Genomic DNA, 27,044 nt, shown 5'->3' with positions numbered 1-27,044 from the left:
TCCCTCAGGGCCAACCGCCTTCGCCAGTGTGTCCTAGCCAGCCCAGGCTGAGGGGGCTGGAGCGTGGTACGGGATCTTTGGCCCACTCATTTCCTTATAAGTGGTAATAATATTAATAAAACAAGTTCTGAGCTACCCTTATTTTGCTTCAAAGTCCTTTATTTGAAATTTAAGTTTTTTTCCTGAAATTTCCCCCTTAAAATGAAGGTGCGTGTTATACGCCTGTGCGTGTTATACGCCGATAAATACGGTATGTATAAAATGAATTTTTAAAATAACTTCAGTGCTTCCCCTTGTGAACAGTGCAACAAAATGAATGTTTATTTATTTAAACACATTAAATAAAGCAATCACCTCAACTAGAAGAGGATCCTGCCAAAAGCAACCTATCAAACCCAATAAAACACTTGATCTTAGCTCATAGAGCTAATACATATAGTTTAAAACTGAATAGCTAGTCTTGTCCTTCACAGTACAGCTATGCCAAAGAATGGATGAATTTACTTCCCAATCAAGTGTGAATTGGAGAATGAGGGAAAACTTTAGAGTGGAACATTTTTTGGGGAAAATGAATTAACCAAAAGGAGATTATTCAGAATCCAAAAAGGCTTAATTTAGACCCAATGTCTTTGTTCAATTTCAGTAAAAAGTAGCCTAGTCCTGTTTACATTGCCTCCGTGGGAGTTTTGCCATTGGATTCAATGGGAGCTGGACCAACTGTCCAAGACAAGATCCGATATATATCAGAAAGGGTGAAGATAAGTTTCTCAACATTGTACTAAATATCTCTGTGACTGCTTTGTCCTTAGGCTTTATATCGGGAGGTTTGGGATAAAGAGAAGACCCAGTTTACCCTTCCTTCTGATACCCCTGAGATGTTGCAGTCCAGAATCAATGCTCTGAACATCAGTAAGGTAAGATATTAAAGTAAAAATCATAAATGCATTTCTCCAAAAATACATATCAAATTCCACATTGCAAAGTGAGATAATGTCCACTCTGTCATAACTCAAGCCAGGGTCTGACATGTATGTTCTAATGTAATTCTCTATCCTATTCAAAGCTCAAAACCTGCTCCATTATAAACCATAGAAGTAGCTAAAGTAAATATCTAAATTGCAAATGAATTAACTTGTAAGAGATATTCATCAACATAACACGAATTATGTGACAGGTTGGATCATAGAACCACCCCTGGGAGCTGCCAAGTGATGTGCCAAGACCACTTCTGCCCTTGCCTTCCTGCCCTGTCAGCTTAGGACTTTAGTGCCCTGCCTGGTTTGAGCCAGACTCACTAGCCAGACCCAGGTCTGAATCACATCCCCTGACAGCTGTAGGCTTACCTGAAAGCAGATTACAGAAGTGTTCTTCTCTTTAACACTCAGATGCCCAACTCTCAGTGGGTTCTAAACCCAAATAAATCCATTTTACCCTGTATGCAGGGTAAACTCATCAATTGTTCGCCGTCTATAACACTGATAGAGAGATATGCTCAGCTGTTTGCTTACCCAGGTATTAATACATATGCTGCGTTAATTAATAAGTAAAAATGATTTTATTAAATACAAAAAGTAGGATTTAAATGGTTTCAAATGGTGACAGACAGAACTAGAGGAGAGGGTTAGCTCAGTGGTTTGAGCATTGGCCCTCTAAACCCAGGGTTGTGAGTTCAATTCTTGAGCTGGTCATTTGGGGCAAAAATCTGTCTGGGGATTGGTCCTGTTTTGAGCAGGGGGTTGGACTAGATCTCCTGAGGTCCCTTCCAACCCTGATATTCTATGATTCTAACAAAGTAAGTCACCAAACAAAATAAAATAAAACACACACGTTTATGTCTAATTAAACTGAATACAGATAATCTTACCCTTCAGTAACTTTTTTCTTCAGACTGGACACCTTCCAGGCCTGGGCACAATTCTTTCCCTGGTACAGCTCTTGTCTTGTTCCAGCTCAGGTGGTAGCTAGGGGATTCTTCATGATGACTCTTTACTTTGTTCTGTTCCACCCATTTATATATCTTTTGCATAAGGCAGGAATCCTTTGTCCCTCTGGGTTTCCACCCCACCCCCCACTCTCTCTTCTCAATGGAAAAGCACCAGGTTAAAGATAGATTCCAGTTCAAGTGACATGATTACGTGTCATTGTAAGACCTCAAGCCTTCATGTCTCCCAGCCTGGCTCACAGGAAGGCTGCCTGCAAACAGAGCCATCCACAGTCAATTGTTCTGGTTGATGGGAGCCATCAAGATTCCAAACCACCATTAATGGCCCACGCCCTCAGAGTTATATTTTATATTTCTAGTTTCAGATACAAGAGTGATACATTTATACAAATAGGATGACCACACTCAGTAGATTATAAGCTTTGTAATGATACCTTACAAGAGACCTTTTGCATGAAGGATATTCCAGTTACATTATATTCACTCATTAGCATATTTTTATATAATCATATAGAGTGCAACATCACAGAATAAACTGGGGTCATTGTACCCAAATGAACTTTTGGGAAGAAGGTAACTTCCTACCATATAAAAGGGACACATCACTGATTAAAGAACTAACAGTGTTGGGCTTGATCTGTAAGCCTTAGCGTATGGCTACACTTGCATCTGTACAGCGCTGGGAGTTAAAGCTGTCTTCGTACAGCTGTGTAGGGAAAGCGCTGCAGTGTGGCCACACTGACAGCTACCAGCGCACTGTTGTGGCCACATTTGCAGCATTTGCAGTGGTGTTGGGAGTGGTGCATTATGGGCAGCTATCCCAGCGTTCAAGTGGCTGCAATGTGCTTTTCAAAAGAGGGAGGTGGGGTGGAGTGTGACGGAGCATGGGGGAGACAGAGAGAGTGGATTTTTGGAGCTGACACTGTGTCAGCTCCCTGCCTTGCAAGTTCTCATCCCTTCCCCCACCCCTCTCTCATTCACTAAATGCAAATAGCCTTCTTTGTTTTTTTCCTCACGGACCAGATAAGCAGCTGCTCCGAAACTGACCTCCCCTCCCCCCGCCCGCCATGCTGCTTCTCTCCTCAAGCAAACACTAGCTATGGACATTCCAAAGGGATCCCCCTGCCTGCCTCATTCACAGCAAACAGTAGCTGTGTTTATTTTTTAGATAAGCAGCTCTGTGAGCCCCGAGTTCACAACAAAACAAACAGAGGCATCACAACAAACCAAAGAGTGTTATCTTTACTTAAAAGCATTATGGGAAGGTTCCGGAGGTCAGTTACAGCGTAGTAAGATTAATCACTGTTTACATTGGCACCCCAGCGCTGCAACAGCAGCGCTTTTCTCTTTATTCCTCTCGTCAAGGTGGAGTACAACCAGTGCTGTAGCCAGGGAGATACAGTGCTGTATGTGCCTTGCCTGTGTGAAGGGGAGTAAGTATTGCGCTGTAAAGCCACCACCAGCGCTGTAACTCTCAGGTGTAGCCAAGGCCTTAGTCTCAATGGTTTAGTCTTTGGATAGATTCTTTCTTTTCACTTAGGGCCAGGTGTGTCTTAGTAAATGTATTTTAGCACAAGTAAACCTTTGGTAACCATAACTTATGCTCCCTCACAGGCAGCTGTGAGAGTGATCCACATAGAGGAACAGATTGGATTTTCAAGGGGATTTTTTAAATTTAAAAAATATATATACAAATTTTATATTCCATTATGAGTAATTTGAACTAAATTTTTATTGATTACTGTCTGTGAAAAATATTTACACTATTTGATATGTGCATGTTAACATATTCACTTCATCCACAGAAACTGTATCAACTAAACTGGGAAGAAGCCAAGGAAAAAGGTTATGACTTAAGAGCTGATGCCATTGAAATAACACATGCCAAGGCTTCTAGAGACATTGCTAGTGAGGTACAGTCTGACATCTTATTTATTTATTTTGGGTAAAGCTAATGTAGTTTTCTTATTAAAAACACTACAAACGTATTTATAGCAATAGCCAATTCAAAAAATTTTGTTTTAAAACTATGCATAGGTTTTTAACAATGAGTAGTATTTTTTATATTATTTATAATCTTAGTTGCATCTTATAAGGATTTTTAAAATGTCAAATCGTAGCAATTTCACACTAAGTACGGTTAATTTAAGTAGATCATAAACCACCAGTGATTATGTAAAAGTGAGAGTTGATTGAATTATTTTCAAAATAGTTCAGGTAACTAAATATTTCTCTCTGTTTTGTAGAGGCTCAGGTAAAGTCCTAAAATGCGTCAGAAGTCTTGGGTGTTTCTCCAACCCTCTGAAACTTTTGGATCAGGAAAAATGGGGAAAAATATTTTTAATATGTGCTTCTTTCCATAAAACACATGCAGAGCTAGCTTGCAGCAATTAGGACCTGATCCAACTTCTACTGAAGTCAGCTGATAGATTCCCAGTCAGGGGCGGTTCCAGGCACCAGCACGCCAAGCGCATTCCTGGGGCGGCAAGCCACAGGGGGCGCTCTGCCAGTCACCGCGAGGGCGGCAGGTAGGTTGCCTTCGGCAGCATGCCTGCGGAGGGTCCGCTGGTCTCGCAGCTTTGGCGGACCTCCTGCAGGAGTGCCGCCAAATCCGCAGGACTGGGGACCTTCCGCAGGCAAGCCTCCAAAGGCAGCCTGCCTCCCGTGCTTGGGGCAGCAAAATACCTAGAGCCACCCCTGTTCCCAGTGACTTCAATGGAAGCAAGATCTGGCCTTTAACAAGGGGCTTTGTATAGAAACAATCCTTTTAGTTTACTTACCATTTTAACAACTGAAACAAAACATAGACACTTTAAACTGCAGTTGCAGAAACATTTATACATATTTAGATGCCTGATGAAAACGCTCATTTGTTTTTATTTCTTTGATTTCTGTTTTTTACAAATGTATGATTAGTACAAATACAAAACAGGTTACCGCCAGCAATTAGGCCACTATGTGGGATTCCAAAGCCTTCAGGATGATCCCAAGTTGGTGTGGTCCATTCATGCGGCCAAGATCCAGAGTGACAGAGAGTACAAGAAATATTTTGAGAAATCGAAGACCAAATACACTACCCCAGTGGATATGCTGGGAATCGTGCAGGCCAAGAAATGTCAGACATTGGTCAGTGATGTTGATTACCGCAATTACCTGCATCAGTGGACATGTCTGCCAGACCAGAATGATGTGATCCAAGCTAAGAAGGCCTATGAGTTACAGAGTGATGTGAGTATATCAGTATAGTACATAATAATTCCCAAGAACTACATTTTGTCTAGAAAGAGGATACCCAAACTCACACTAGATTTTAACCTTTAAAGACAGATATATGTGATGAATAATTTGCCAGGCATTTACCATTGGAATATTTTTACTTACATTTTAAAAAAATGTTTCCCCTTCTGTCTGACATTTTCTGGCACTTTCTGGTTCACACTTGGATGCTTTTTATCTTTTGCAAAGCAGGGTGTGCCAGAGGCATTCATTTAGGGCAAGGAGCCTTTAAAGGAAGGTGCCACATAAAAAGCATCACTGAACATTATGTGGTGAATTTAAGACCAAAACAACTGTTTTTGTTGCGCTGTTCCCTGCAGGGAAATTATGTAGCAGAAATAAAAGCTGGTGATATAATTCATTTAGATTAAACTAAGAGAGTACAAATACAATTTATTTTTCTACTTGTCTGACTTTCTCTTGTATGGCTGTACAAGAGAAATTATTTATTTTGGGCAAGAATGTGGCTTGTCCTGTGCTCTGTTATTTCCCTGTGAGGACGCTCTCCATCACTGGTCACAGCATGGTAGAGTGAGGGAGGGAGAAAGCAGCCTGCTTCAGGTCACTACCTCTTTTCTAATTTAGTGGGCAGGCAGGGACAAGGACTAAGTGGAGCCTTAATTCCATTCTTCCCCCAGATTCACTGGCCAGAGCATCTGTATCGGTTTATACAGGTAGCAGATTAGGTCTTCCCTAAAGTAAGGGGAAATCCAAGAGGAAATTGTGACAATGTGAGTTTGACAATTGTGACAATTGTGAGTTGTGACAATTGTGAGTTGTGACAATTGTGACAATTGTGACAACTCTGTTTGATCTGCTCCTGGAGCAGTGCAGTACACTACCTTGCTAGGCACTGACAATAAACTCCCATTCTTGCCCTATATAACTAACAGAACAATTTGTTTGTAGAATGTGTACAAGTCAGACCTGGAATGGCTGCGTGGCACTGGCTGGTTGACCCAAGACTGTGTGGATGTGACTAGAGTGAAGAAAGCTCAGGAGCTCGTGAATGACAGATTATACCGGCTGCGGCCAGACGAATTGAAATTTACCAGCGTAGTTGACCCCCCGCCAGTTGTCTTGGCTAAAATCAATGCTCTGCAGATCAGTGAGGTAAGATGACCCTTATATAACCATATATTTTCTATATTCACACTGATTTTTTTTGGATCTTTCTGTTGTGTTAAAAACACTTCAAAAGAGAACAGTAACATATATATTCTAGTTTATACCATGAGATCAATTAATTTGAAAATAATATAATACAGCATCTTTCACACCATAATTGAATAATGCTGTCTTTACTTTCTCATTAGCCTCTCTATCGTAAAATCTGGGATAAAGAGAAGACACAGTTCACCCTTCCTGCTGACACGCCTGTCATGCTGCAGTCCAAAATCAATGCTCTGAACGTCAGCAACGTAAGATGTTTAAGTAAAAAATATGTAGTGTTATTGAAATGAACATTGTCATATGCAGCTGTAGTTTTTAGCCTGCCCTGTTTTAGAACTCTTATTATGAACTGCCTGGTTCTGACATAAACATAGATATACTAATTTTATTTTTTGAATTGCTTCTTATTTTACAATGCAGATGAAGAATTATGATTTGTTTAAGCATAATACATGGTTAATGAGCACAATGGGCCAGATTCATTAATCTGGAGTCCGCGGTGTTCTGTCCTCTCTCATCTTTTTCTTTGAAGCCAATGGAGGTTCACCAGCTTACTCCAGCAAGGATTCTGGCCCAAGAGCTAAAACATGTACTTGTTGCCTGTATCTATTATTTTCATATAGAGCCTAGAGGCATAATCATTTTTGTCTGGTTTAATACACCATGTGTAGCTAAGGAAAAAAAATAGTATCCATAAAGATAAGCACATTGGTCTTGCATAAATTGTCCTCTTTGACAACTTCCAAAGGGGAACTTATGGGTTTGACCAAGATATTTTAGGCCAACCTACCATGAAGAAAAAATCAATGACATTCTTGGGCTTGGAGGCCCAGAAAATTGTCAATCTATGGAAGAATGGGAAAACACTTCAAGCTTTTGTTTCCATCTTATATATTAATTAAGTTCCTTTGAATATTGTTGCTTCTTGCAGCCTCATTTGGACACCTAACATTATTCTTACATGCTTTTTATTTTCAACTTCCTTGATTATTTTTCTTAATGGTAATATGACAATAATTGTTTCAAAGTGATTTTAAAATCTTTTAATATTGCTTGCATTAATTTACAACAGGGGTTCCCAACGCGATGCCCGCAGGCGCCATGGCACCCGTGGGGGCATCTAAATGCGCCCGCGTCCTGGCCGGCGGTGGAGCATCCGCCGAAATGCTGCCGAATTTCTGCGGCATTTCGTCGGCGACACCTCTCAATGACGTCACTTGTTGGCGGCAAGTGGCATCATCGAGAGGTGTCGCCGCCGAAATGCTGCAGAAATTCGGCGGCGACGCCTCTCGATGATGCCACTTGCCGCCGACAAGCGACGTCATTGAGAGGCATCGCCGACGAAATGCCGCAGAAATTCAGCACCATTTCGGCAGGTGCTCCACCACCACCACGGTCCTTCGTCTGGCGCCCGCCAGACGAAAAGGTTGGGGACCACTGATTTATAAGATCATATTAAATGTTAAGTTTTCAAGAGAAGTGCCAGAGGTAATGGGCCTATTACTGAAGTGGGTGGGTGACATTCTGTGGCCTGCAATATGCAGGAGGTCAGACTAGATGATCATGGTGCCCCCTTCTGGCCTTAAAGTCTGTGAGTGTATAAATACAGCAAAACTTCTAATGAGGTTATTGATCAGTGACTTCTCTGTGAGACTAATACAATGCATAATTCAAAAAACATTGAAGAAAATGAGAATCTTTCATTACTTCAGTAGGCTTTGGACCAGGCTCACAGTGTGAATGGATGCTGCGACTGTGGCCACATTCCTGCAATATGCTATGTGTGGGGGTATCCTTCTACCTATAGAGTCTCACTGAAGTCAGTGGGACTGCAGATGGGCACATGACTCTGTGGATCAGAGTACAGGTTTGGAATCTATATAATTAATCATGACATGTGCAGTAATTATCAGTTAAAGAGATAGGAATAATTTTTGTAACCCACAGAACTGTAAGGATCAAATGAAAACATCCATGCTATAAATCTAGGGAAAATGTGATTTATGAGAAAAATGAATTCTAAAATTGTGTCTTTGATTTTGATTACAGAAACATTATCAGCAAGCCTGGGAAGATGCCAAGATGAAAGATTATGACTTAAAAGCCGATGCCATTTCTATCAAACATGCCAGAGCTTCCAGAGACATTGCTAGTGAGGTACAATCTCTGTTCCCTCCCTTTCATTTCTATAAAAGGCCATGGCCTGTTCATCCTCGTATAAAGACAGCAGACAACTGTGTAGCTAGCTAAGCTCAATTCAAAGCTGTTGTGTACTCATATATGAACATCATGCTGTCTTGTATGTTTGCATTATTTTAAATCCTGTCTTGACCCTCTCTTTCTAACAGAACTTAAAGTTTGCTACTGGTAAAATATTAATGATAACAGAACATTGTATTTTGTATTTGTGGTATCAAAGTAGGTTCAGAGAGTTATTTTGCAATACACTGTAAACTTTTAGCCACCAAACATTTTCAGTAATTGAAGCACAGACTATATTGCTGCTGCTTCCAATACATAATTCAAGGATGTTATTTTTGTCATTACTGCTTTCAAGTTATCTGTTCAAATCTAAAATGTAGCAGTGCTTATAAACCTTACCAAGCAATTGGAATAACTGTGTATTGTAACTAGTGAGGGACTTCTGAAGTATTTTTCTTTTATCATGGTTTTAAACTGTTAAGGTGGACCACATTTTCCAGAGTCGTTGGTGATTTGGAGAATCAGTTTTTGGGGGCCCAACGTGAGACACTGGACAATGGACCTGAATTTCAGAAGTGCTGATCTAGTACCCTTTAAAATCCTTTGTGTGTTCCCAAGCTGGGCACTCATAAACACTAGTTGCTTTGTTTAGAATATGTAGACTGGCAATTTATGAGTATTTATGCTAATGTTTGCTTTCTATGTTTATTAGTACAAATACAAGGAAACCCACGAGAAACAGAAAGGCCACTATATTGGATGCCGAACTGCAAAGGAAGATCCCAAATTGTCATGGGCTGCACATGTAATGAGGATGCAGAATGACAGAGAGTACAGGAAGGCTTATCACAGTTCAAAGGCTAAGATCAACATACCAGTTGATATGGTGTCTGTCTATGCAGCCAAGGAAGGCCAATTATTAGCGAGTGATGTTGACTACCGTCAGTATTTGCACCAGTGGACATGTCTGCCAGACCAGAATGATGTGATCCAGGCAAGGAAGGCCTATGATCTACAAAGTGATGTAAGTAGAAGTGTACAGTATATACAAGTTGGAGATGCTATGTTAGTAACTGTTGAGATATAAGGCTCTGTAGGCACATCAAGGTGACATGATGATAACCCCGGGGGATTTGCCCACCCCAACGCTTTCTGCAGTTTCCCCCATCCTTCACCAGCTCTTCTGTGGTTGTATTCATTTTTTCCCCCAAATGTGGGTCCTAGCTGTGAATTCCCACAGTGCTTATTTGTGTTTACTTTTAACATACTTGAACAGTTGCCTTGGTAATGCTGTTGTGCTTTTTATGCATTAGTAAATTTCTACTGAGTTTGTGCCTATGTGTGGAGGAATGTGGTGTGAAGACTGACAAGGATTTGTATGCTTTCTTTGAAGCATTTCTTTTGTGCCTTAGCAATTATGTGTCATCAATGAACTCTTCATTACAGAGGGATCATGATGCCAATGCAGCATCCGTTACCAGTCCAGTTTATATCTACTTTCAGAATGTCCATGAAATACATTTTAAGAAAGCAAGGAGTGTGTGTAAGAAATTAGGAGTCATTGTTGCTGGGTTCCAGGTCTAGCCCTGCTGTGATAAATCCACAAATCAATTGATCTCTCTTTGCTTGAATTTGCCATCTGCAAAATCATGGAAATAATGTGACTGATTCCCTTTATGAGCATGGGGAGTGCAGTGTAAACCCTCAGAATACATGTGAGTAGCTGCACCAGAGGGAATATTTTACCCCAGGTGAGGTTTACATTTCAAATCAGCATATTCTGGAATCTGGATCAATACATCTCCTGTCTGGCTCCACCCACTCCTCAGCCACTTTTAAGGTTATGTTGGCTGGCTCCAGGCCCTCTATTCTGCATAAAAGGAATAAACATCATTAGTTTATTCCTTTTCATCCAATAGTATGGTGATAGGTGGGAAAGTAGTTTTTGCAGCTGGGCTGGTAAATTATTATGGTGATTGTTCAAAGCTAAGTTACGAACATATTGAGGGGAGGATTCTTTGAGTATCTTTTTACTTCACTGACCACCTTCATAGACCTTGCATTCTGATGGCTTTCCCTCTAGATAAGCTCATCAGTCATACAGCATATGGTCACTTGAGAGAGACATGACAAAAACGCTCTTCTCAGAGGCAGTTTCTGCCCAGCATTCTAACTACGTGTTTATCTGGGAAGCAAACTACACAAATTCTGATCCTTGCATTTGGTATATTGCACTGAAAAGGGTCGATAAAAACTAATGATTTTTTTTTTAAATTAGATTTTTTTATTTTGTTTAAATTATAGTAGGTTTATTGTTTTAAAAATAAACCTGTTTAAAATTAAATCTGAATTTGATACAAAATATATTAAGGCCTAAACTTCTTATAATCTCTTAAAACATTTATATAAATAATGAATATGCTGAATCCATGAAACCCTATCAAAACCTTTGCGTTAAAGGCTACTTTTTTATATAAAGAAATAATCAGGGGGAAAGTATCTAACTTTTGAGGTCAAGCTTTATAAATATGGCACAAGAGGTCATGTAGTATATTAAAGACTTGATCCTGTAGGGCACCCAGACATATCTGAAAATTTTCCCAGGCTGACCTGAAGTAATCAACTGCAGTCAGTGAATTAAACTGATTCCTCTGTTTAATAAATCATTTAGTTATAAATATGAAACATGTTTTGGTAAGAAAATGTTATTTACATGACATTTAAGGTTGTTTTGTTGAATAAAAATACATTTTATATGGTGTTTTATGTTTAATTGAATTCCAGTTACCATTCTAATGCAGCTCGACACAAATCATGAGCAAAAAGTTAATTATCTAGTAATCAAGCAATATTTCATTCATCATTTTCTAACATACTAAAAATGTAAAATGTATAAGAATCTGAAAATGTTAATATATAACAACTGCTTAAATAAATGTATCTAGTTATAGTGTACCCTCATAGGTAGCTAAAAGAAGTTCCAAGTCTCGTGTAAAGGCTCTATTTAGTTGTAAATCAACATGTTTGAATGGTTATATCAGTTAATGAGAATGCACCTTTCTTTAGAAAATAGTTGAAAGACAAACGGAAAAGTTGATTAAAATCGATTATTTAAATTGAGGTTTTCCACTTGGTGATTTAAAATCAATGATTTAAATCACTTTGGTTTAAACCAATCAGCCCTGTCAATAGTATAAATTAACTTTATATAAAAGTCAATAAAAGGGAGTTCTGTCTCCAGCTCTAGAGTGTTTAGTATTTTCCTACCTATCTACATTATTTAGTATGGATTAAAATAAGGAAGGTATTACTTATGACAGTTATGTTCCTCTCTGACCTTATCTGTCACAGGCCTTATATAAATCTGACCTGGAATGGCTGCGTGGCATTGGATGGATGCCAAATGGCTCTGTGGAAGTGAAGAGAGTGAAGAATGCCCAGGACATCCTGAGTGAAAAGATGTACCGCACACCTGTAGAAAGTTTGAAATACACCAATATTGTTGACACTCCAGACGTTCTCCTTGCTAAGACTAATGCTGTGCAAACCAGCCTTGTATGTTACTTCATGCTTATAATATAAAATTATTTCAGTGCAATATATAATTAAAGAAAACCTCGCTGCTAAAATGTTAAACTAGTTATTTGTATTTTAAGTTAACCTTAGAAGCGTTCCAAAAGTTTAGACTTTTAGTGTACATAATTCTGGGTGGACTTTTGGCCCACTGTGCTGTGACGTTATACAAAAGGAATGACATATTTACAATATATACAATCTCACAATTTTTTATTTTCATAGTCCAAATACAGAGAAGCTTGGGACAAGGCCAAGACTACGATCCATGTGATGCCAGACACACCTGAAATCAACCTAGCCAAGGCGAATGCTATTCATGTTAGCAATGTAAGTATATCTATAGGATTTCTGTATCTTTTGAATTTTAAGATTCTAAAGTATTTTCAAAACACATGATTTAGCCATGTGAATACCCACTGAAGTCAGTGGGAGAGTCACAGGTTCAGTCCTTATGTGATGCTTTGAACATCCCCCCACTACGAATATAATTTTTATAGTATTTAGACAATTTTTTGAATATTTAAGTAACAACTACTAACAATGCTACCCATGATAATTTCCTGCTATCACATTAAATATTGGCAATATAATGCATTATTGAAGCCACACATTTTATTGAATTAAGAAAACTGCTAGGACTTACAAACTTCTCCCAAATCTTTACAAACGCACTTTAGTTAAGTTCTGATTGCAGTTCCTTAAGCTATACCTTCAGAGTACTGGAAGCACTGCATTGTATTTGCAGTAAAGGAACAGGAGACTTCATTTACTTCAGAACTTGGCTGAACAATGCACAAAAAATAAGTGACAGTGATTTTTTTAATGTGACTACTTTAAATGCACAATTGTTTTGCTGATTGCAAATGTAAGAGTACTAGAAAAATGATGGGCCAATTTTCTGTCTTCACAGAAACTTTATAAAGAAGCTTGGAATGAAGTGAAGATGAGCTGTGATTTTAGGGCAGATGCCATCCCAATTAAATCAGCCAAAGCCTCAAGAGAAATTGCCAGTGATGTAAGTATGGAAAGAGGGCACTTCTAGATCTTCACATCCATTTCTAAAGCCTCAGAAATGTTAGTAATTTACATGGTGGTCTTTGCTCTGTATCCAGTATAAATACAAATTAGATCACGAGACGCAGAGAGGACACTATATTGGGACTCCAAGTGCAAGAGAAGATAACAAAATACGATGGGCCCTGCATGCAGCCAAGCTTCATAGTGACCTAGAATACAGGAAACACTTTCAGAAGTGGAAGACAAAGTGCAGTATACCAGTGGACATGCTTCCCATTGTGGCTGCCAAAAAATGTCAGACTTTGGTCAGTGATATTGATTACCGTAATTACTTGCATCGGTGGACATGTTTGCCAGATCAGAATGATGTCATACAGGCTAAGAAAGCCTATCAACTGCAGAGTGATGTGAGTTAACAAATATTCATATTTTATCTTCTATAATATTGCCTTCTCTATATGGGTCTACTCCAGCTCTAACTGAAGGCAACAGGAATTTTTCTACTGAACTGAGTTGGAGTTAGATTGGGCCTTTTATTAGTAGATATATAACTTTAAGCCATTATTATTACTACTGTAGCACATAAGTACAGTATATGTAGCTCTCTACCAAACAAACTAAAAGACAGGGTCCATAAAAGATCTTACATTCAAATTCAGACAAGCACAATACATGAGATAAACATTGGGTCGCAGGCACTGTAATTCTGTAAATATAAATGCATTAATTTTAAAATGAAAGGGCAAGGTAATATCTTTTATTGGGCCAACTTCTGTTGGTGAGAGAGACAAGCTTTTCGAGCCACTTCTCCAATATCTTGGGACCAACATGGCTACAACTACACTACATACAATAATTTAAGCAGTGAGACAAAAAACTAAATCATTGCTGAGTAAGCATAGCAATAGTATGTATCAGATGACCTTATAGTGTATAAATGCAAAGGCAGAAAGATGTTTACCACTTGAGAAATACAAGAGTTGCTTTGAAATTGTCTTTATTTCTACCTGGGGTGCCATATTACTGTTACAAATTGGAATGTATAAACTAAGGAAATACACTTAATCTTGTGCATTTATTGATCATTACATGCGTTGCTTTGGTGCCATGGACAGCCAGTGTCTAGACATTTAAAGCCATCTAATAACAAACTGTACTGATCTCATATGAATTAAGTTTTTACAATAAAAACATGTTTAGGTACAGATGGTCAATATTTAGCTTCTCTGGTTTGAATGGTAAAAGACAGAACACTATTAAAGAACACTATATATAAGTAGTTGGTGAAATAGATTATTGAACTTGGTATAGCTTAATTACCATATATACTCGTTCATTAGTCTGTTCGTTTATAAGCCGACCCCCCAAGATGGATAGGTAAAAATAGCAGAAACTGTATGACCCTTTCATAAGCCGACCATATATTTCAGGGGTTGGCAAACTTTGGCTCCTGGCCCGTTAGGGTAAGCCACTGGTGGGCCTGGAAGTTTTGTTTACCTGGAGTGTTCACACACACACAGCCCCTCAGCTCCCTGTGGCAGCGGTTCGCCATTCCCAGCCAATGGCGCCACTTCTCACAGCTCTCATTGGCTGGGAATAGTAAACCATGGCCACTGGGAACTGAGGGGCTCCATGCCTGCAGATGCTCCAGGTAAACAAAACGACAATGTATTAGATATTCAATTCAATGGTTTCATAGAGTTTAAAATCATCAAATTTTGGTGTAGACCCGTTTATAAGACGACCCCCGCTCTTTGTGTCACTTTTTTACCAAAAACATTCGCCTTATGAACGAGTATATACAGTACTTACCAGACTTAATGCCATGTTTAAAATATGGTGAACTTAGAGATCACATTGATATTAAGCCCAATAATGTTCACCTGGAAATCAATGGAAGTGAAAGATGAGCAGGGTCAGACCTGTTATTTATGAAACTAACTGTATTGGGCAGAAAACTCAAACTAAAGACATGGATTCTGTTTTGTCTCCACAGGCTGTTTACAAATCTGATTTGGAATGGCTACGTGGAATTGGGTGGATGCCAAATGACTCTGTTGGAATCAACCATGTCAAGCATGTCCAAGATCTCCTGAATGAGGTAATTATTAAGTATAAGTGTTAAATATACATGTGTGTTTATAACTGCAGGTATTTGTAATTTGCAAATGCATCAAAATTTTACTTTTATTGTAATTTTTGTAATAAAAAGCTGGATCTTTCCACTATATTTGTCTTGCATTGGCTTGTAAATTAATTCTGGTCTTCCATGTAGCTTTTCTTTTTAACTTTCTAAATGGGATTGTTCTGTTTGGGTAGAAGGTACTGTAATACAATTATAATTCCATTGTTTTTCCCTTTTACAGAGAAAGTACCGTACAAAAGCTGAAACTCTCAAGTTTACTCCAGTGGCTGACAGGGTTGATTATATCACGGCAAAACAAAGTGGTGAAATTCGGAGTGATGTAAGTGTATATTGGTTTATTTTTGAGCTATTAAATGTATCTGTAAAACTTTGTCTTTAAAAGGAAAAAAACTAATCCAGACCACATTCTGGCCCAACACCTGTGGATTCCTTGAATTTGTGGGACTGATGTGAGTATTGCTGAACTCATCCACTTACTTAGTGCTGAAAGGGACTGGTTTCTGAGGAAGAGTGATCCCTCCCAACCATTGTGAACTTTGCAATATGAGGCACTCAACAGTCGCTTCACCAGCCAGGACAGAAGGCCAGCATATGAGGAGTTGGCCAATGGGCATGACATGACCCGCCCCTCTATCCATGAGAGCATGCACCTTTTATTCAATGTGCCTCCCACTGGAAGAGAATAGGCCAATATCAACTTTTTATTTCCTGCACCAGTACAAATTGGAACATGCTTTGTACCATGATCCTGGAGTTGCCTTTAATACGTAACTTCCTCCATTCTTTAATGTCTCTCTGTGTGGTTGGGTGTCTTGTGTGAATTTGGCCCTGAAAATGTCGACAATAATAATCCTTATAAATCATTTCATATGTATAATTGTGGTCTTGATGTTACATTTTCTAAATGTTGTGATGACCTTACAATGCATTTATTCCATAAATCATTTTTTGCAGATTAAATACCACCAAGACTGGAATGCCATCAAGTCAAATTATACTCTAACAGACACGCCACAGCAAGAAATGGCCCGAGAGGCAGCCAGAATTCTTAACCAGGTATGTGTTCACCACCTGGAAATACTTGATCATCTGACAATTTGTAGTCACATTAATAACTTACTAGGAGAATGTCTTTCTAAGAATGTTCTGGAGTCAGAATCTCAGCTTCTAATATTGTTTATGGTCACATATCCATAGAAGGAGTGATGGTTATAGTGGTTTTATTCTTGGTTTTAACTTTCTTTCATGTTTTATTTCTTACAGAACCTATACAAGGAAAGCTGGGAAAAAGTGAAATCTACTGGTTATCTTTTACCTCCTGATGCTGTGCAGCTTCGTCATGCCAAGCACTCTGGTGATGTCCAAAGTGAGGTAAGGGTGTTTTTTTAGGTAATCACGTGACTTCAGCAGGAGACTACTTGGGGCCCGGCAAACCTGCAAACCCGCAACTCAACAATTTATATTCAAAAGGCTTCAGTGGGAGCCAAACCCTAACTTTGTTTCAGTGATCTTCTCCAGGCCACTGCCCTCTAGCTGTTTCTAGTATCAACCTTGTTTTATTTAATATAGGGGTATTGCTGGCTAAGGGTCAGGTTCTGATACACTTACTCACATTACCACCTTACTCCATGAATAGTCCCTTTGAAGTCAACATAGGTAAGGGCTTCAGAATCTGGCCCAAGAGAATAGCGAATGCTTTGATAGTGTGTAAATGTGAGGGCCTGCAGGTGTGCCCCCACCTTAATTTCTCCAAGTAGAGCAGCAGGAGATTCAGTCCAGGGCAAGGAGAAGCTGACACACATTAATCAGACACAATGGTCCCATCTAATAAACAGTTCGTCAGGCCCCGGATTTAGGTTCCCCAAACTTACAATCCTCACCCAATTCTCTGAGTCAGGTTAGGCTTGTCTCCTGGTGCCTGAGAGAGCAACTGCCACCAACTACAGTCTGTCTGGCTTCTACTCCTCTCTCCCTCCTGCTCTGCTTCCTGTTCTTCTTTATATAATTGAGCCCCTCAGAGGAAGAGTCTCCGTGATGATCTCCAGGTTGTAGATTCCAAGCTGTCCCTTAAAGAGATGCTATCCTTTTCCCCATACACCCTTTCCTGTAGTGCAGTAGGTGGAATTCTGTTGGCCATCTTTAGGAGTATAAGAGACTTCGTCATGAACAATCTGTAAGATCAAATACACCACAAGTATTTTGGCATAAAGTACATACTGAATGTATTATGTGATTGCTTGTCAATAGCTGAATATGCACATTTCCAAATAAAAGAAGTAACATTGCTTAGGTCTGGTCTAGGGGGGGGGTTGAACTAAGGTACACAAGTTCAGCTACGCAAATAGCGTAGCTGAACTCGAAGTACCTTAGTTCGAACCACTTACCCGTCCTCACAGCGCGGGATCGAAGTCTGCGGCTCCCCCGTCGACTCCACCAACGCCGTTCGCAGTGGTGGAGTTCCGGAGTCGACGGGAGCGCGTTTGGAGTTCGATATATCGCGTCTAGATGAGACGCGATATATCGAACTCCAAGAAGTCGATCGCTACCCGCCGACCTGGGTGGGTAGTATGGACGTACCCTTTGAGCAGAATTTTAAATACAGCTTGGCAAACTATTGATGCAATTTTCAAATTCTTTTTTTCAAACTATTTGCAAAGCTATGGTTATATGCAAATGTGAGCAAAGTAATTGCAAGGTGTTCTAGTTGTGCTGAAGAAGTTGCTGTATCCCCTGTTTAAAACATGGCAGAAAATTAAGCTGGATAGTAGCATTGCCATTAAAGAGGAAGGAATATATATCCTAACATTATCACTCACCTCATCCTATAGTATATGTATCCTGGAATGCACTGAAAATTGAGATGTAATTAGCAGCACATTGCCTATATAATCGGGTTCCATTTATTCCTGATGTTGAAGAAAACATAGATTTTACAGGGTAGAAAGAGAAGAAACAGATTTAGTTGTGTTCAGTTCAGTATTCAGTTCTGACATTTACATATTTTTCTCCCCCCTTGCCAGCTGCAATATAAAGCTGAGTATGTTAATCACAGAGGTCACTATGTTGGTGTTCCCAGTATGAGAGATGATCCCAAGCTGGTGTGGTTTGAGCATGCAGGCCAGATCCAGAATGACAGATTGTACAAATCAGCTTATCACAAATCAAAGTCCAATATTAACATTCCTGCGGATATGATATCAGTCTTGGCGGCCAAGGAATGCCAGACATTGGTCAGTGATATTGATTATCGGCAATACCTACACGAATGGACGTGTCACCCTGACCAGAATGATTGCATCCAGGCAAGGAAAGCCTATGATCTACAGAGTGATGTAAGTGATTTCCCTTATTTATATTACATGATTTTGATTCTTTGCAGGTTTATGTACATGGCCTGTACCACGTAAGCTTTAAAAAAAAAGGATTTCTCTTTAGTTTAACTCATGCATTTGTCTATATAATATGTATATTTCTTTGCATTTGTTTTCATGTTTTCAGAATATCTATAAATCTGATCTGGAATGGATCCGGGGTTGTGGGTGGATGCCTTTGGATTCAGTGGAACATAGGAGAGTTAACAGAGCCCAAGAGTTAATAGATAAGGTGAGTGAAAGTTTTCACAAATACAAATTTCCCTCCTATTTCCAGTGCATGGTATTTAAGAAGATTTTGTCATCTCTTTTTGCAGAGAGCCTATACGAAAGAAGCCCTTGATAACTATTCCCATTTCACAAGTGTGGTTGATACTCCAGACATTGTTTTGGCGAAGATCAACTCTGTCAATCAGAGTGATGTAAGCATTTTTTTTTGAAACTATAATAATGTATTAGCAAAATTATTAGCTGGCTTGATTATTACTGCTAGGATGGGGTCTATAGTTAATATATTAATGCTGCAGTTTTGTTTGGTAAAAGTGTTACATAAGTGAGCAACACAATATTACTGTACCATTACATTTTGCATTTTTAAAGAAAATTTATGATCTCCAATAATCATAGTCTCTATACATTTTGCTTAAATTATTAAAAAAAATTAGTCCTGTTCTGGGTGAAGCCAGTATAGTACACTGGCTTAATTTACAGAACACCTACTAAAATATTTCTGCAGATCAAGAGTTTTCATATCCTTAGAGTAATGTATGAAATTTTTGATGAACCATTATGATGATACTTGCCTAGGTCCCAGAATGACTGATATGCACTAAATAACATAATTCAGATAAGGTAGTGCAAATGGGTGTAAATGCCTGTTTCTCACAAGCGGACCAATCAACTAATTCATTTCCTATAAGTCATTAACACAGTCTTTATTTTCTTCTTTAGCTGAAATACAAAGAAACATTTAACCTTGATAGAGGCCACTTCATTGGTTCTGATGACACTCCAGCATTGAACCACACCAGAGAGATGTCTAAGCTCTATAGTGATGTAAGATTTGGTAAACGGCATATCTAACTGACTAAACTTATATTATATATTAATGTGAACTGTAATTGCCCAGTGGATAGCACACTAGACTAGCACACTGTACTAGGACTAAGGAGACTTGAGTTCTATTACAGACTCTCCTACTGGCCTTCTGAGTTACCTTGGGCGAGTAACTTCCCTTCTGTGTCCCATCTATAAAGTAGGGATAATGGTACTTACCTTCCTTTGTAGAGTGCTTTGAGATCTACTAATGAAAAGTGTTCTACACTGGCTATATGTATTATTATTCTAAATATTTTGCATGTAGAAAAATGTTTTAGATTTTGTGAAATATCTGGATATATTACTGGTGAAACTTAGTTTTATTTACTGCTTAAAGGCCAGATTGTGAACCCTTTATTCACATTGCTGAGCAGTTACCCATGTGAGTAGTCCCATTAACTTTAATGGGTGAGTAGCTATACCTGCCGGGGTCAGTAACTGCTCATCGATACAAGTAAAGATTTTACAGTCCAGCCCTAAATTATGTTTATAGTATTTAAGATATGTTAAACATCTGTCTGGAAAACACCTGCCACGTAGTGAGGCTACCATAAATAAATACTAATACTAGGACTTGGCAGGTTTGCATGTTTGTGAGGCGTACGTCTGGATATAAATCTTTTCCAATTCCAGCTAGTGCTTTAATACCAGGCTTCCTATTGAAATTATGAAAGGGGGATATCAATATTAGAGGCCAGAGCCCCAAATCAGGAAAGCATTGTTATTTAAATATGAAAACAAAATTAAGCTTTGTTGTATTGGGACAGAGATTCTGATCCATTATTCACACTGAAGAACACCTTCCTTGGTGAGTGATCCTGCTGACTTCAGTGGGGCCATTTTTGGAGTAAGATTCTACTCAGTAAAAAGGGAAGAAGCTGACACTACATATTTTGCTAATGTGGTATGTTTACTGGAAAATATACTGTATGTTTAATCAAAACCTACATATGTTTTCTTTGACTAGAAACGATATAAGCATTCATGGGAAACTGGTAAGGCCATAGGCTATACTTTGCCTCCAGAGTACATCCCTATCGTTGGAGCTAAGCATGCTGATTATATTAACAGTGAGGTTAGTATGAATCTTCTTTTAATTATATCCCACATATATTTTTTTTGTGTGTGGCATTGCTTATTTTAATGATCTCAACAATTTCCATGTGAATGTTTTGCAGCTTAAATACAAAGAGTTCTATGAGAAGCAGAAGGGCCATTACCTGGCTGGGAAGCATATCTCCGAATTCCCCAGTGTCGTTCATTCTCTAGCTTTCCAAAAACTAAGGAGTGCGGTAAGGGTTTTTTCTCTTTTCCATACTTAGTGTGTGCCTAACTCTGATCCTACAACCCTCCCATGAGGGTTTTGTACATAAAAGGCCTTTAAGATTTAACATCTAGCTAGTATTACTGTATTGATGAAATCAAAACATTATTTTATATTGGCATATCTTTTTCTGAGCCATGGGTGTTTAGCCAGGGATAAACAATTATATATGAAACTAGGAAACTAAGAGGAGAGGTAATGAAAGAGGTAATTTTCTATACATTAGAATAGAAAAAAACATAAGCTTTTACTGTTTGCCGTTTACTCCTGGGGGAATTTTGCACCACTGTGCATGCGCAGAATTAAAGTCCCGCTCAGATTTCTTTGCTTCCCTGCAGAAAATGACTTTCTGACAGCGAAACAAAGGGAAGCTGCAAAAGAAGTCACACATCACTTTCTAGAAGCGCATGTACAATGTTTTAGGCACCCAGAGCAGCTGGTGGAGAGGTAAATCACTGCGGGGCTGGGGACATCCCAGCCAGTGGTTCCTACCCCGAGCCAGGATCAGCTGGTAGTCCCGGCTGGGCTGGAGGCAGGAGAAGATGGGACTTCCTTTTACCCTGCAAGGAGTGGCTGGGGCTGTGTCAGACCCACCCCCAGAAACCTCCCCCGGCTACAGGAAGCTCAGCATTCTCCCCTGCTTCCTGAACCCATCACTCCTCAGCTGAGGGGGCGGGGAAGGAGTCACTGTTCAGGAAGCTGCTCCCCCATCCACCAAACCCCTGGCCATCCAAACCTCCCATACCCAGACTCCCCTGCCAAGCCTCACCCGGTACATCCAGAACCCCCCTAGTCCTCCATACCCAAATCCGACCCCACTGAACCTCAGTCCCTGCATCTGGATCCCCTCTGCACCCAGATGCCCTGCTTTGGGACCCCTCACCCCTGCACCCAGACCACCCCCCACTGAGCTCCCTGCACTCAAGCCCCCACCCTGGTGCCCCACTTCCTCCACCACCCTGAGCCCGAACATCCAGACCCACGCCACTGACTGCCAACTAGTTGCGCCCAGACCCCGACCCCACCAAGACTCACTTCCCCAGCACCCAGACCCCTCCTGCTGAGAACCCACACCCAGACCCCTCGGCTGAGCCCTAACAACCTTCACCCCTGCAGAATCCCATTGCCCCTGCACCTGGAACCCCCCAGCAAGCCTCTGTGGATCCAGACCCCCCCAGTCCTAGACACCACACTGAGCTGCCTGCACCCAGATTGTCCCACACAGAATCCTCTCAGCCCACACCTGGATCCCCCCCCACTAAGCCCCTCCACACTTGGAACTGCCTGGTTGAGCCTACCTGCCCCACAACCGGTGCACCTAGCACAGAGGAGCATGGCTCCAGGGTGTTTCTAGGGCAGGCCCAGGCCTTATGCTGTATCGGGTGCAGCCTCACCACTGAATCCATGTTCCTGGGGGTCGGGGGACTGCAGGGTGATCTCTGACCTTCGTGCAGCCAGTGGCCTTTGCTCCCCACTGCCATGCTGGAGCCTCTGCATTTATTTATTGACAAATAAAACTTGCAGAATTTTGCAGAATTTTAAAATATTGTGTGCAGAATTTTTTGGCACATAATTTTTAATTTTTTGGCGCAGAATGCCCTCAGGAGTAACCATTGTGTGAAATCTGAGCAGAGAGATGTACTGTATTGCTCAAGCTACCATAGCTTAATAGAGGATTCTGATTAGAGTTCAGTGCTAGCTAGCAGCACTTGGTGTAGTAATAGGCCTGTTAACTCTAGCAGGGATTTAACTAGACAGTGATATACATAATGGTCAATCTGTTACCACCACCACCTCACCACTTCACGCTCACAATCTCGCAAGACACACACACAGTTACAAACAAATACAGTCACTAATATTGTTCATGCAGTTAGACAGGGAGATCTAGCTAGCCACGTGCTAATAAAAGATCTGATGAAGAACAAAAACAGTGCTCATACCCACAAGAAATGTTATTTCCCCAGCTTCGGAGATTAAAAGTGGTAGCTGGAGTTTAGGACTGCTTTTACAGTAACTCCTCACTTAAAGTTGTCCTGGTTAACGTTGTTTCGTTGTTACGTTGCTGATCAATTAGGGAATGTGCTCGTTTAAAGTTGGGCAAAGCTCCCTTATAACATTGTTTGGCAGCTGCCTGCTTTGTCTACTGCTTGCAGGAAGAGCAGCCCGTTGGAGCTAGCTGGTGGGGGCTGGGAACCAGGGCCGGCTCCAGGCACCAGTGAAGAAAGCAGGTGCTTGGGGCGGCCAATGGAAAGGAGTGGCACATCTGGGTCTTCTGCAGCAATTCGGCGGCGGGTCCCTCAGTCCCTCTCTTCCTCTTTGAGCTGCCACCGAAGTGCCGCCAAAGAGGAAGAGAGGACTTGCCGCCGAAGAATGGAGCAGCATGACTGAGCTGTCGCCGAAAAGCCGCTGATTGTCTCTCCCCCCCACCCCTTGGGTTCACTGCTTGGGGCAGCAGAAAAGCTGGAGCTGGCCCTGCTTGGAACCAGGGTGGACCAGAAGCCCCCCAATCAGCTCTCCACTCCCCTAAGTTCCCTGTGCTAGCAATTGCCTGGCAGTTCAGCTGTCCACTGCCGTGTGCTGCTCCTGCCCTCTGCCTTGGAGCTGCTCCCGGGAACGTCCTGCTTGCTGTGCAGAGGGGAGGGGGGAAGGGGGACCTAATGTCAGGGTGTCCCCCTTCCCCCACTCCTGTACCTTATCTCCACAGAGAAGGGAAGGAGGACACGACAGGGCCCAGGACAGAGGGAGCTTGCTGGCAACACTTGTTATCTCAACTTGCTGATCTACTTAAAAAGGCAATGTACTTAGAGTAGGGTCAGCGTACTTAAAGGGGCAATTTATGTCTCTCTCTCACACATGGTGTGTGTCCCTGTCTCCTCTCCCTCTATTCGTGCTACCTTGTAGAGCGTGAGGCTACATTAACAACATGTTAACCCTTGAGGGCTCAGCCAAGTGCTAGTTCATCATTTAGCAGTAAGGCATTCCCTGGGAAATATCCCTCCTTCTTTTACCCTCTGACTTCACCACCTCAACCAAGGTTCACAATCACTGTTGTGTACAATATTAAATTGTTTGTTTAAAACTTATGCTGTGTGTGTGTGTGTGTGTGTATATATATGTATATATTTATATACACACACACACACGTATATATATATAGAGAGAGAGTCTTTTGTCTGGCGAAAAAAATTTCCCTAGAACCTAACCCCCCACCCTTTACATTAATTCTTATGGGGAAATGTTTGCTTAACATCGTTCTGTTTAAAGTTGCATTTTTCAGGAACATAACTATGACGTTAAACGAGTAGTTACTATACCTCAAAGTCTCATGCATTTTCTAACCAGCTGTGTGAAACTAACAGGACAAGGGCCACTCCTTCTCTTATAGCACTCCAGTAGAATTAATTTTAAACATTTAAATTTAATAAATAAGTATTTCTTCAGCATTATAGGCTCAGTCCTGATCCCACTGCAGTCAATGGGAGTTTTGCCATTGAGTTGAAAAGGTGCTGGATTAGACCCTGTGATATAGCTCTGTTTCTAGTCAGAGCTGTGCCTGAAAAATACACATTTTTACTCTCTCCCCTGTCCCCCGTACTTTCTTTCCAGCTGGCCTACAGAAAGAATTATGAAGACACCAAGGCAAATGTCCATATTCCAAGTGACATGTTGAATCACCTGTTGGCTAAAAAGTGTCAATATATCCTCAGTGATCTTGAGTACCGAACCTACCTCCACCAGTGGAATTGTTCACCTGAAGAAAATGATGTTGTTCTGGCAAAGAAAGCCCAGGAGATTTTGAGTGATGTATGTACCCTGTTTAGTCATTCTAAGTTTGGGTAGCTTCACTGCCTTCTGGCAAAATTACTTTTTTTTTAAAGTAGTTATGTGAAATTAATAACTGCTTCCAAATTGCTTAATAACATCATGTAATTGAATCTGCCATAATGTTCAGTTGGGCTTTAAACAATTTCTCAAAGGATTTTTCGTGAGCTTGTTATTTATTATTTTGTTTGAAAATTGGAAAAAAGCTTAAGATTTACAGGCCTAATCCAAGTCCACTGGAGTCCACATTTGTTATTTTTTCCTATTGCCTTCAGTGAGCTTTGGGTAAGGTCGTACAGAAACATACAAACCTGACTTGCGCAAGCATGCCAGTAGCTTCTAATGACTAGGGTTGGTGTAGGAGGCATGTTGGGAATACAAGATGTGGTCAAAACACTGCAGCACTGCAGTGATCCTCAGGCATTATAACGCTCCCTTTGGACTGCTCTAACTTACACTGAGGCCAAAACAGCTCCCAGAAGCTCCTGGAATCAGAAGAGTGCAAAAGTGGTTTACCTCTGCCCTGCCACCTTTGGGTGCTGCACCAAGGACAGGGCTCAAAGTCCAGTACACTGGTACAACTGACCAAACAAGTTGGAATGCACTGGTTTAGTTGACCATATAATTGTTCTATTAAATCAATATGAAATGGTCCTTTTTACCCAAGAAGGTCTGATTACATCTGAATAATCGGACTCTACATGATGTGGGTTGCCGCTTTGTTCTACTTTTACTTCTCATAGAAATTCCTGTAGAAAAAGCTGAAAATAACAGGGACTAACTGTGATATTGAACACTTTTCTTCATTCTCAGATATAAACTTTCAAAACTGATTTTAATCGGTGAATAAGACTGGGTCACAGCCTTGAGTAGCACTCTGCCTTGCTATGTGGGAGACATTGAGTTGGTATGGGGAAGGTGCAATTACCACCTTTCAGGTAGGATGCACATTTTCTAGGAACTGATTTAGTTTTTCTTCTTTACAGGTTGTGTATAAAGAGGACTTAAATTGGCTGAAAGGACTTGGATGCTATGTCTGGGACACCCCACAAATCCTGCATGCTAAGAAATCATATGATCTCCAAAGCCAAGTAAGCAAATCTTCCTCAAATAAGAAGAGATAGTGGGCCACATTTTTATTTCATTTACATGCCTTGGGGTTTACACCACCATAGCTGAGAGCAGGGCTTGATTCTGTACAGTATGCTTTAGATCAGCCAAATACAAAAAATGCAACGTAGTCTTCCAGGCTTATCTGATAGAGACATCATTACTTCCTCTTGTTATTGAGAAAAGCAGAGAACCAAGGGGAACTGGAAAGGATAGCAGTTTAACAGAGTTTGAACAAGCAAGTTTATTTTAGTCTGAAGATTACGAGATTGGTCTGCTTATATGTGAACTTTCCACTGTTGAAATATCTTCATGTGGAGTGATCAGCTCCCAAGACTTCTTGCTGTTAACATTTCTGAATAAAAATTATAATATACAGTATAGAGGCCTATTTTAACAAAGGGAATAGATGGCTGATGGACCTGGAAAACATGATGAAGTTGCTAGAGAAGCAGGTCTAGTTATTCTTAGAACACTTTTTGTCTGTGTTTTCTTAGCTGAAATACACAGCTGCAGGAAAAGAGAATTTGCAGAACTACAGTGCCGTTACCGATACACCGCTTTATGTGACTGCGGTCCAGAGCGGCATCCATGCTAGTGAGGTGAGTCATTCCCCTTTTTCCACCCAGAAACTTTCCCCCATTCCCACAGATAGTTAAAACATAGTGAATTAATCACTATATCTTTCTTAAAGGTGAAATATAAAGAAAATTATCACAAAATTAAGGACAAATATACAACTGTGGTGGAAACAGTGGATCATGAAAGAACACAAAATCTGAAACATCTTTTTAGCAATGTGAGTGTTTTAAACTCTTTTGTTTCTTTCAAGGAGCTGGGATTGATTTTGTTTTTTCAAACTCCTTAGTTCCAGATGTTAGGCAAAATACAGTGTATTGATAAGCTGATTCCATGTGTCAAAGCACAATTGGGGACCAATTCTTGCAGGAGACTGGGCCCCAGTGGATGAACAGCTGGCTTTTG

The 27,044-nt window shown here is 40.4% G+C and overlaps 1 protein-coding gene across 1 annotated transcript in view; it reads left to right on the top strand.

The window, feature by feature from the left end:
* Positions 1–27,044, top strand: part of NEB (nebulin) — a 195,472-nt gene that overhangs the window by 108,564 nt on the left and 59,864 nt on the right. Inside the window, exons 82-106 of the mRNA XM_045032832.1 lie at positions 810–914; positions 3,748–3,855; positions 4,859–5,170; positions 6,128–6,331; positions 6,535–6,639; positions 8,441–8,548; positions 9,306–9,617; positions 11,945–12,148; positions 12,392–12,496; positions 13,080–13,184; positions 13,282–13,593; positions 15,183–15,287; positions 15,553–15,651; positions 16,287–16,388; positions 16,596–16,703; positions 18,353–18,664; positions 18,831–18,939; positions 19,025–19,125; positions 19,655–19,759; positions 20,769–20,876; positions 20,980–21,093; positions 24,735–24,932; positions 25,937–26,041; positions 26,558–26,662; positions 26,755–26,859. Coding sequence (XP_044888767.1) covers positions 810–914; positions 3,748–3,855; positions 4,859–5,170; positions 6,128–6,331; positions 6,535–6,639; positions 8,441–8,548; positions 9,306–9,617; positions 11,945–12,148; positions 12,392–12,496; positions 13,080–13,184; positions 13,282–13,593; positions 15,183–15,287; positions 15,553–15,651; positions 16,287–16,388; positions 16,596–16,703; positions 18,353–18,664; positions 18,831–18,939; positions 19,025–19,125; positions 19,655–19,759; positions 20,769–20,876; positions 20,980–21,093; positions 24,735–24,932; positions 25,937–26,041; positions 26,558–26,662; positions 26,755–26,859 — 3,756 coding nt within the window. The remainder of the gene's footprint in view (positions 1–809; positions 915–3,747; positions 3,856–4,858; positions 5,171–6,127; positions 6,332–6,534; positions 6,640–8,440; positions 8,549–9,305; positions 9,618–11,944; positions 12,149–12,391; positions 12,497–13,079; positions 13,185–13,281; positions 13,594–15,182; positions 15,288–15,552; positions 15,652–16,286; positions 16,389–16,595; positions 16,704–18,352; positions 18,665–18,830; positions 18,940–19,024; positions 19,126–19,654; positions 19,760–20,768; positions 20,877–20,979; positions 21,094–24,734; positions 24,933–25,936; positions 26,042–26,557; positions 26,663–26,754; positions 26,860–27,044) is intronic.

Source organism: Mauremys mutica, chromosome 10 (assembly GCF_020497125.1).
Source record: "Mauremys mutica isolate MM-2020 ecotype Southern chromosome 10, ASM2049712v1, whole genome shotgun sequence".
Lineage (NCBI taxonomy): Eukaryota > Metazoa > Chordata > Testudines > Geoemydidae > Mauremys > Mauremys mutica.
This window is presented reverse-complemented; position numbering and strand designations above follow the sequence as displayed.